We start from the raw sequence: 11,208 nt of genomic DNA on the forward strand, positions 1-11,208 counted from the left end.
ATTTTATGCCTTTATATTATTTTCCATTGGGCCATCGACAAGCCATCGACTCTAAAAATATTGACCACAAGTATAGAGCAAGTGATTAACAATCACACTTACACAAATTATAATGTTACCCGTGACGACTGTTGTTAGATTTTTATTTTATGCACTGTAAAGTGGTAAAGTGTAAACTGTCAAAAATCAATCAAGGGCAAGGCGGGTCCGGCGGGTCGCGGGGTTCATGAATAAATAAATAAACATTAACTTGACCAAATGAACCTATAAATAAATTTGATTTGGCTTTTGATTATTGATTAGTGTTTTTCATAGTGCAGTGCAGTGATAATTTTGTCAAGAAATGGGCAATATTCACACCGTGGGCCCTAACGAGGCGCTCATAGTATCAGGTATGTTTAGGAAAAACATTTTCCTAATTAACATTACTCTCCTTAAAACGAGCAATAGAGATAAAATATTGCGCAAAAGATTATTATAAATATCTAAGATACACCCATAATCACCTTTCGTTTTACTTGTCTAAAAATATTAAAGAACCCGCGCCGCTTTTATCACGGTTATCTTCAGAAGAGATTCGAGTGCTATTAGATGAAGCAAGGTCATCATCGTTTGGTTTTATGAGTGCCTACTCTTAATTTTGTCGACTGTTAAAACGTAGCTCGATTTAGCTATGATGTCCACAAGGCCAGCTGTTTATTATTTTAGGGCAAGTACTTAATTGACCGAACATTATAAACAATTTTTTAAGTAATTAAATATTACGCGGTTTAATGGTGAAGGAAATCATCATGAGGAAAAATTCATGCCTGAGAGTTTGAGCCTCTTTTCCATAATGTTCTCAAAGGTGTGTATGTCTGCCAACCTGCACTTGGGCAGCATGGGTAGACTGTGGCCAGACCTTTCTCATTCTGAGTCTCCTACCCGTGCTCAGTAGTGAGCCGGCGATTAGTTTATGATTATGATGAAGTAATTGTCCAAAATATTAACTAATAATAATATGTTCTAAATTGGCTTCTTTTTTATGTATAGAATGTAAAGGTTAAATACATTTGGTAGACTAGTAATTTTTATTAATTCTTGTCTTATAATTAATTCTTATCTAATTTGAAAAGTCTTTTTAAGAATTTAAAAAGAATATTAAAGAAACCAACTTCCAAAACCACTACAAAGTAAAAATAACGTGTAGAAACAAATTTCTACACGTGTATGTATCTTGAAGTCGGGTGAGCTTTACGCTTTGATTTCTGGTTTCTCTTATTATGCTCGCTCTATATTAGCCGCGCTTAAAATCAAAGAGTTCCCATGGGATTTAAAAAATCAAAATATACACGGACAAAGTCATAGGCATCATTTAGTATTAATTAAATATGTAAAGATGCAAAAATGTAGGTACCTACAGTACACAGCAGAAAATATTGTAAGTACATCGACCTACAGAAAGAGATAGCGGTTTCGTAGAGCATTGTCTCTGTCGTTGAGACCAACAAAACATATAAGTCACATAGGTATGAGTGACACAGACAATGCTTTACAAAGCCGAAATCTCATTCTAAAGGTCAATGTACAATATTTCTTGCCGGCTACTGTATGCATTATTTTAATTCTTATCTGCTTAAAAAATTATTTGAACTTAAAGACCCCAAGTTCGTTTCAACATATCGGCACCTTTTTCCCCTATCATTATGCCAGGTGCATTTGTGTGTGCAGCTATTGTGTTTGGTATGATGCTTGTATCCACAACTCGCAGATTATTTATCCCATACAAGCGCAGTTCTGGGTCTACAACTGCAGAGGGATCGGATGGCGGTCCCATTTTGCACGTTGCTATCTGGTGATGTAAGGTTGCTGTAATTGTTCTGATGGCGCATTCCCAGTACCCGTCGCTTCCGAAGCCAAATTTTTTACAGTTAGGAAATTTTTTCTTGTGCAATTTCGTGCCGTACTTCTGAAAGGGAGGAGTATCAATCATTTTTAAAATATATCGTATCCCGGCGATCATCGTAGCAACGTCCTTTGGGTGTGTTAAATAATTGCCATAAAGCTTCGGTTGTTCGAAAGGATTTTTCGATCTCAATCTCAAATAGCCTTTCGATCTTGGGTGCAGTAACATTAAAATTATCGTGAAACTGTCGATATTTTCGATAGGCTTGTAAACATCGTTGTAAAGCCAATCAGCTAATCGAATTCCCTTGGCTACTACTTTTCCATCGTCAGATGCCAGAGAAGCGCAAGATCCTATTAGCTCTATGTCTGGGAAGTTTCCGATTTCTTCCGATATATTTGTTTTTATATAGCCTAAAGTTTCAACTCCAGCCAAGGATGAAAGTGGTCCGTCACCAAATTGTGTATACTGCAAAATGTTCTCTAATGTTGCAACCCTCTCTTCTAATAACGTTAATCGAGTTGTATTCAAGGTGAATGCCAGACCAGTATAAGATATGTGGTCGTAAAGGGTTGCTCCTACTTGCAGATCTTGCACCACCTCAATTCCTAAGGATTCTAAATGTTTTCTAGGTCCTATTCCCGATAACATAAGTAAATGAGGAGACTCAATGGGACCAGCCGACAGAATTACTTCTTTCCTTGCGCGTATTTCATATCTCTGGCCATTTTTCTGGAATTCAACTCCAGTCGCGGTTTTTGTTGCTGAATCAATCAATACTTTTGTTACTCTGCTATTACTAAGTATGTGTAGGTTTTTTCTTTTCTTGTTGTTGTGTAAAAATGCTTTGGCGCTGCTCATTCGTATTCCACGAGACATTGTTGCTTGAATGTAACCAAAGCCAAAACCGTCTGGACTGTTGTAGTCAACGCGCCGATTTCCTAGCAATTTGCCCGCATCCAAAAATGCCTTCGATAGTTTCGATCTGAAGAAAAAAAATGCTTAATAATATACTTATCAACATGTTTTGGTTGTTGTCATAAAATAAAATCACCGAGTTTTTTAAGTTTACCTAAATGGAACATCTTCGACGTTCAATTCACCGTCTTTACTGTGCCATGGTGAATTTTTAAATTCTCGTAGGTTAGCTCGTTCAGATTTCATGTAGTAACTCATGACATCTGCGTAAGACCTCAAAAAAGAAAAAGATCGTATATACAACATACATAAAAATAGGTAGGAAATCCCTACTTAATATTATAAATGCGAAAGTGTGTCTGTCTGTCTGTCTGTCTGTCTGTCTGCTAGCTTTTCACGGCCCAACGGTTAAACAGTATTTTGATGAAATTTGGTACAGAGGTAGCTTACATCCCGGGGAAGGACATAGGCTACTTTTTATCCCGGAAAATCAAAGAGTTCCCACGGGATTTAAAAAAAAACCAAACAAAAAGCTACATTGTAATATGGGCCTTTGACAGTAGACTGTAGACTTTAGATAACTGCAAAGTGTCGCTACTAGATGGCATTAAACAGTCGCTTCAGTACTGAGTTAACATACATATCACAAATTTCGTCACTGGCAGTAAGCGAGACCGTGGCCGAGTGGTCAAGGCATCGGGTGCGAACCCAGAAGATGCCGTGTTCGATTCCTGCCGGTTACGAAATTTTTGATATGTATTTAAAATTATTTAGCACTATAGTAATAATAATTATTCTATTACCACCCATAATTGCCTTTGGCCGCGATTCTATCCCAATCTTCTTTCATACCTCTTGTGTAAATCATGTAATTGATTACACTCGAACCACCCACAGCTCTACCTCTAGGCCAAAAACATTGACTATTATCCATACCTGAAAAGTATAAACATAATTAGGTTCGATAATTTGATTTTACTAAATAAAATTGACTCAACGCACTTTTGTAGTTAGAAAAAATACTTAATTATTTATTTAATTGCTGTAGATATATATTTAACAATTAAAACACGTTACTTGATAAAATATATCATAATTCATAATTAATTAATTGGCACTTCAAATTGAATTTCAATGACCATTCTTCTAAGGCTTTAATAATAATTGATAAAGTTCATAAAAGGTATGAAGTTCTTAAACTATATGAATGAATTGACAAATTCTACAAATGAATGAATGAATTATTTATCTATTTTTTCAACATAATATACAACTTACTCATAGTGACAGATAAAGTGCATAGGTTATTAACATTGATTTTTGCCCTGAAAAAACCTGAACGCTTTCCCAGCTGAATTCTGCTGGGATCAGAGTGAGTGAACTTCAAAGAATAAGAAGTTATTACAGAAGAATTGTTATGTAGAAATTTAGTACCGTTGCGTTATACGTAAAATGATACGAACCTAAGCAAACATTTGGTTGAGGTTCCATTAAATAAGGCCATACGCTACTAGTCATCTGGAATAGAGGTGCCAATGTAGGGACTGACGTAAGCATGGACTCTCCTAATCCTGCTTCTAGAAGCAGTACGGATGCCTTTAGACCTTCACTGAGACGTGCAGCAAGTACGCTACCCGCGGATCCTGCTCCTACTACGATGAAATCGTATTCTGTTAGAGGCCCTTTGAATTCTGAAAACGAAAAATATGATAGTGAGTATAAAATAGTGCCGAGTGCATATAATTTGGATGTAGATTTTGTAAATATACTTTTGTCTTCGTTAAAACGTTGAATTCAATTTAGTACCTACCTACTTAATTAAAGATTTAAAGTATGTTACAACTTACAATTTGAGTAGATGTTCGTCACGAGAAACTCATGATAAAGCAGAACCTTTATTGTTTTTGATTCATATTTTAATTCCATTGCGTTAAATATATTAACAACTCCTGAAATATAATATTCTTCTTCTTCTTTTTAGGGTTCCGTAGCCGAATGGCAAAAAACGGAGCCCTTATAGATTTGTCATGTCTGTCTGTCCGTCTGTCTATACTGTTGAAACTTGGTAAATACATGTATTCTGTGAACCGCATTAAGATTTTTATACAAAAATAGAAAAAAAAACAATAAATTTTGGGGTTCCCCATACTTAGAACTGAAACTCAAAAAATTTTTTTTTCATCAAACTCATACGTGTTGTGTATCTATGGATAGGTCTTCAAAAATAATATTGAGGTTTCAAATATCATTTTTTTCTAAACTGAATAGTTTGCGCGAGAGGCACTTCCAAAGTGGTAAATTTTCAAACCTAATATTTTACTCATATGAGACTAGGTAGATATACTTAGAGTTTTTGCATCTAGATTGCGTTGTTCAGGGAAAAACATAAAAATACCTTACGTTAAGTACTATTATGAACTTGAATTTTATAGTAATAATTGTTGTATGTTATATCCTTAATTTTGGCAAAGAACTTATTAATTTAACCTTCCTCGCGACAATCCTGTTAAGGTCAGTTAAAGTTACTTACCTTTAGGCAGTACATATCGGACTCGGGGTGCCAGCCAGGTAACCTCCCAGTGTACCTGGGTGCTGCTGGTCTCTTTTGGATGCATCGGGTATCCGAGGGGAAGAGCAGTATTCGGGCCGGTGCACCCCAGTAACATGGCTAATAATCTCTTTTCGGGGAGATTGTTAGCCATGTCTAATGGCCTGGCAGGGGGGAGGTTTCCCTGCGTGTCCCTCTGACTAGCAGAGGGCACAGTGGACGAGGCGGAGGATGGGACGCGGGCGACGTGCACGGAGTCTGCAGTTGTCGCCCGTTGGGTCCCCGGGTCGGGAGGCGCACGCACTTCGTCGGTGCGCCTCGGACGTGCGGTGTGGGGACCCCGTGAGCGGGGCCCCGGTCGAGGGTCCGCCTCGGCGAATGTCGCTGGCTAGGTCGCGGTGGTTTGCTTCGGTGTTCCCGTGACCCAGTCACCAAGCCACTCGCAGGAGCGCCGCTGGGTTTTAGTGGGTATTCCGGTCACCTCTCGGCCGGGGAGTCCCACATACCTTCCCTCCAGTTGGTTGGCTGGCTGGTTAACTAGCTGGTTTCCAGGAGGGGGGGATGCGTAAACGCATTTCCCAGCGTTAAAAAAAGTACATATCGGACTCGGAACGCTGAAAATAGGTATGCCCTGCACATCCGCACAGCCCCCGCGCTAACCCGGTGCGGGCGAGCGCGTATAACGTGCGGGTGTGCGGGGTGTCTCCCCGCCTCATACCTCGATTGCGATCTTGACCTGTCGCGGACTATATGTACACTAAAAACCTGGCTGCAGTATGAAACTGTCCAACAATTTATGTTATTTATTGGAAATTGCTTTTATTTAGTTGCGTATCGAAAATGAACCAATTTCCAAGCAAGTGGGAGAAAAGTTACTTACCTTTAGGCAAATCATATCGGTCTCGGAACGTCGAAAATATGTCAGGTTCACTACGATTATAAGTAAACATCGGGGTTTGCAACATCATTTCAACAATCCTACTTTTCGGCGTAAAAGTTTCCCTCTTCTTTATTCTATCATGTTCCTTGCAAAATTCTCTACACGCTTTCGGTTTAGCGTAATTATAATCATTCATTGCAGGCAGTTCACCGTAAGTGGCGTCCAAGTGCAAGATCACGGCACTATTAAATAAAAGTGTTACATAAAACAATATATGTGACACAGCCCTCATTTTATTATTAAATTATACTAAATAATACAATTAAATCAGCAGGGTTATAACATCATGTTGATTGCTATAACAAGACTCATTGTTTTTTATACCACGTTGTGCGTTATATAGAGTTCATAATTATAAACAGGTTATATTACTGCTATGGTTAGAGTTGGTTGCTGTTAAAGATGCTAAGCAAAAACCCTCGTTTTTTGCAGGTAATCTTTATGTTACAGTCCCAAGCCGAAATGCTGGCATATCGCGAATATCCCAGGCATTGGCAATTCTTAAGAATATCCGGAGCGCTTAGCTAAAATTTCGGCTTCTGCCTATCAAGTTTTCGGACCTAGAAGTGCCTAAATTTCTAATCCAAAGCCATCTCGCCAATCAACTCCATTTTGGCTTAGCTGGAAATATATTTTGACTCATTATATTATATTAAACCAGAGATCCGATCCTGAAATGATAATAACAGATAATGATGTTAACAACGGGGGGTGTCTGTTGGAAATCTCCAGCAAATACAAATACCCATGACGGCAGCAGAGTTTCTGAGATCCTTTAAGGTTCTGTCCCCAGCCTCTACATGTACTCGTGGTGCATTCATCCCATATGATAAATGAGGCATCTTGTAGTAATTTGCCAAGAGGCCCATTTTTATGGATAGAACATGTGGATCGTTGGTCTAGAGATACGGATAGCGGAAGTTTAAAAACAGAATGAGCAGTTTTTCCGTCGCTTGAGAGATACCTGTTGCAGCAATACCTGACGAAGCATCTAGCAACTGCTATCGCTAACTTCCATGATTGTCGGTTCTTAGCAAGTTTTATTGTGAGAAACGTCTTCCCGTTCCTCCTGGCGAGATAATCGAGCTAATCTTAATAACTACTGTACGGGTTTTCATATGGTTTCCACTAATAGAAAAAGGGATTATCTGAAGAGGTTAAAAGCTATAATTTGTTAACATTTACTGGAACAAGTTACTGGTCGTAATTCTGAATTAAGGTGGCAAAATTCGTACCAGCTTTTATCAAGTACCTTCTCTAAATTTCCTACGGGTACAATACTTCGAGCCATAAGACCGGCAACATACCAAAAAATAGCTGATCTAGCTCGGCTTCGCTCGCTTGGGTAAAATTCGATATTGGTATATTCTGTATATACCTATACATAATGTATATTCTTACTTACTTCTGGATAAAGTAGCTTTCTGGTTAAAGAATTATTAAAATCGGTTCAGTAGTTTCAGGAATTATCGATTACAAATAAACAACCAAACTAACTAACTAGTTGGGCTAACGTCGACTAAACACGTGAGTAAAGCCGGGTGTGAGATATGATATATTATGGAAGTCACTCACAATAGTTTAAAAGCTAAAACAACCAAAATCGAAACATCTTAATATTATTTGTATAGACTTACCTTTGTATTAAGAATAATACTCTGTTTCAGTTTTATTTATATGTATAAAGAGATAATATAGTTTAGTTCATCTTAAATATATAAAAGGAAAAGGTAACTGACTGACTGACTGACTGACTGATCTATCAACGCACAGCTCAAACTACTGGACGGATCGAACTGAAATTTAGTATTCAGATAGCTATTATGACGTAGGCGTCCGCTAAGAAGGGATTTTTAAAAATGTAACCCCTAAGGGGGAGAAATAGGGGGTTGAAATTTGTGTAGTCCACGCGGATGAAGTCGCGAGTATAAGCTAGTTAAATAATAAAAATACAAGAAGAATAAAGTTTAAAATAGTATTTTATGTTATAACTTTTTTTTTAAGTTGGTGCTGCTAATTAATTGTTTTTCTTGCTAAAAACCTAGCATTTTCCTCGCTTTAGTGAAATGAAAAATTTTGTTTCGCACAACAAAAATTAGGCTGCAAAATTATTTTACATCTCATGGTCTCATGCATTCGAATTCCTCGCTACGCTCAGGAATCTATTTTGAACCACTCGCTTCCCTCATGGTTTAATCTTAGACTCCCTTCGCTTGCTCGATATTCAATACAAGCATTCGCGCCAAATAACATAACTTTGCATACCAAATAATTATGTATTGTATGTATGTTGCACGCCCGAAATTTGCAAATAGTAGACTTAAGACCTATTGTTATACATTTTACTATGCAAAGAAGAAAAATCTAGACTTGTAATAAAACTGTAACTGGACAGTTCCTGTACATTCAATATTTTAGATTTTTTTAGCTTAATTATCGATACACATGCCAAAACGGTTTTTTTTTAATTTCTGTCTTCTGTCTGTCAGTAGTTTCAGCGTAAATCGATAATAAAGCTTCCGCCGATCAAAATTTTCAAAATACATTTAATGTACAGGAATCGTCAAGACTTTGCACTTTATTATAAGTAGGTAGAAAAAACTGACTTGCGACGGAAAGCACTCTGTGCTGACTGCTCAAGCTCATACATTTTGTACTAGACTTCGCAGACACGACGTAGACCGAGTTTTGCTGTTAGATTAAGGAACATTTACATATATGCATTCCCAACCCTAGTATGGGAAGGCCTGGTATGGAATATTGTAATAATAATATGAATGTGGAGTTTTACAATATCATGGCTCTACCATTAAAATTTCTTAAAATTATACTGAAACATATAAATAGAACGACGATCTGACTTGACCATTTTTTGTAAGAGGCTATTTTTAATTTCTACGATTTACAAGTTCAATGCCTTTCCTGAACTTGTTCAACTGTAGAAACTTGTTATTCATATTGCGTGCGTATTACTTAATAAGCAATAATGGACCCTCGAAGGTTTTCGGAAGGTTAGGAAGGCTTTTTGACTACAATGTGTTCTTAATGACAGTAAGATTTTATAATGCATTCTTACGAAGCGATTCGCTCCCTCGTTTCTAATTCGCACTGCTAGAATAGGGAATGCCTTACCGGCTTCCGTTTTCCTCGCTAGTTATAACATTAGTACCTTTAAAAAAAGAGTGAATACAGGCACTTTATAGACAGGCGTGCTCCACATTAGGCTGCACCATTGGTGTAAATTAAATAAAATAATTTAAATATACTATTTTACAACCATATAGCGGAACGGTCAGATTGGAACTCTAAGTGAGTTCTTCCTGTAAAGTATATTTAGGTAAAGTATGTTCAGAATAGCTAGGCAAAGTCGACATTTGCGGTGCTAATCTAAATATTAGAAAAAGAAAAGCTCATTCACTGACTGGGTCATCAACGACTAGCCCAGATCCTTGGATCTTGGAGCTAATGTTGCTAGCTGTTCCCTTTATGTTGAAAACAAAGAATAAGGCCGGATTTTGGAAATACCCATGGGAGCGAATTCGCGGACGGTCGCTGGTATAAACTATAAATATATTAAAGGCAACGCCTTAGAGAGAGTTTTTCCAGCGCGTAACTTGGAACTCCTTCATAAGCTGCCGTTTCATGCTGGCCCAACGCGTTCAGCGGTCCCGGACAGTGTATGAACGCTCATTGCACATTGCGCGAAACCGACACCAATCGACAAACCGACCAGCACGTTGAGCGAGGGCCAATAATATCAGTGTGGATAGCACAGGTGTGTCCTTCTGTTACTTACTCCGACTGCGATGAGACAGAGGCGGGTACGAATCCTGTTCGTTCCGTGAATATTGGCATCTTAAACTTACTAAGTTACTGAAATCTTGTAATAGATTTGTCGCTAGTCCTACGAGTACCTATCATTATGTACTGTCCATAAATGTATGAAGCGTCGACTTTACCTTTTCACGTTCAACCGATTTTGACAAAATTTGGTACAGAGATAGTTTGCTTCCCGGATAAGGACGTAGGCTACTTTTAGTCCCGGAAAATCAGAGAGCTTCCACAGGCTTTTGTAAAGACCCATACGTGCACATACGTTTAACCGATTTTAACAGGTACAGACTACAGATATATCTACATATTTATATTTTTATTGTTTACTACATACTTATTACAACAGTACTATTATATATTCTGTGCTACAACTAACCGTATACTTAGTACGCACATTATACGCTAATGATAGAGGAATGTGCAGTGCTTAGACAAGCCGTCAAGTGCTTACGCGATACCCAATATTGTTATAATTTTTTTTGTTGAAAAATAAATTATAAGCTAGTAAAATAAAAAAGTAGACATCCGCTAAGAAAAGATTTTTGAAAATTCAACCCCAAAGGGGGTAAAATAGGGGTTTGAAATTTGTGCAGTACACGCGGACGAAGTTGTGGGAATAAGCTAGTTAATTATTATCTATAATCATAAGCGAAAAACGCTATGTCTGAAACCCAGGTCAACTACCGGAGCAATGCCCTAAATCGAGGCTCACCCATAGAAAAGTTATCGTAACTGTTGGTTGACTTCATCGTATAATTCACTACAGCTTTTTGAGATTCGGTGTATTAACAGTAGAAAATGTCTACTGTGAACTTCAAATAATGATGGCGAAATTCTCAGAGAAACAACCCCGATTCGTCAATCGCTCTTAGCCATGATTACTCCGTGATTGTCCATGATAAGCAAAGTGCGGATACGAAAATGGCACAACATTAATTGTATTTTATCGAATATTCAATTTATCGATACTTTTAGGATTCCATACCTCAAAAAGAAAAAAAGAACGCTTATAGGACACTTCGTTGTAAAAAAGTAGCAAATCGATAGCTTGAATACTCGATGAAATACAATGAGTCATCTCTA

The 11,208-nt window shown here is 37.7% G+C and overlaps 2 protein-coding genes across 2 annotated transcripts in view; one reads left to right on the forward strand and one right to left on the reverse strand.

Moving 5' to 3' along the window:
• Positions 1-170: 170 nt before the first annotated feature.
• Flo2 (flotillin-2) overlaps positions 171-11,208 on the forward strand; it is a 240,649-nt gene continuing 229,611 nt past the window's right edge. Inside the window, exon 1 of the mRNA XM_034972374.2 lies at positions 171-392. Within this exon, the coding sequence (XP_034828265.1) occupies positions 344-392 (49 nt within the window). The 5' untranslated portion in view covers positions 171-343. The remainder of the gene's footprint in view (positions 393-11,208) is intronic.
• Positions 1,137-6,580, reverse strand: LOC117985596 (glucose dehydrogenase [FAD, quinone]-like). The gene is made up of 5 exons (XM_034972360.2): positions 6,232-6,580; positions 4,267-4,494; positions 3,607-3,739; positions 2,958-3,077; positions 1,137-2,870 (listed from the first exon to the last, which is right to left on the reverse strand). Exons 1-5 carry the CDS (start codon positions 6,521-6,523, stop codon positions 1,634-1,636), a joined length of 2,010 nt encoding a protein of 669 aa, XP_034828251.1. The 5' UTR covers positions 6,524-6,580; the 3' UTR covers positions 1,137-1,633.

Source organism: Maniola hyperantus, chromosome 9 (assembly GCF_902806685.2).
Source record: "Maniola hyperantus chromosome 9, iAphHyp1.2, whole genome shotgun sequence".
Lineage (NCBI taxonomy): Eukaryota > Metazoa > Arthropoda > Insecta > Lepidoptera > Nymphalidae > Maniola > Maniola hyperantus.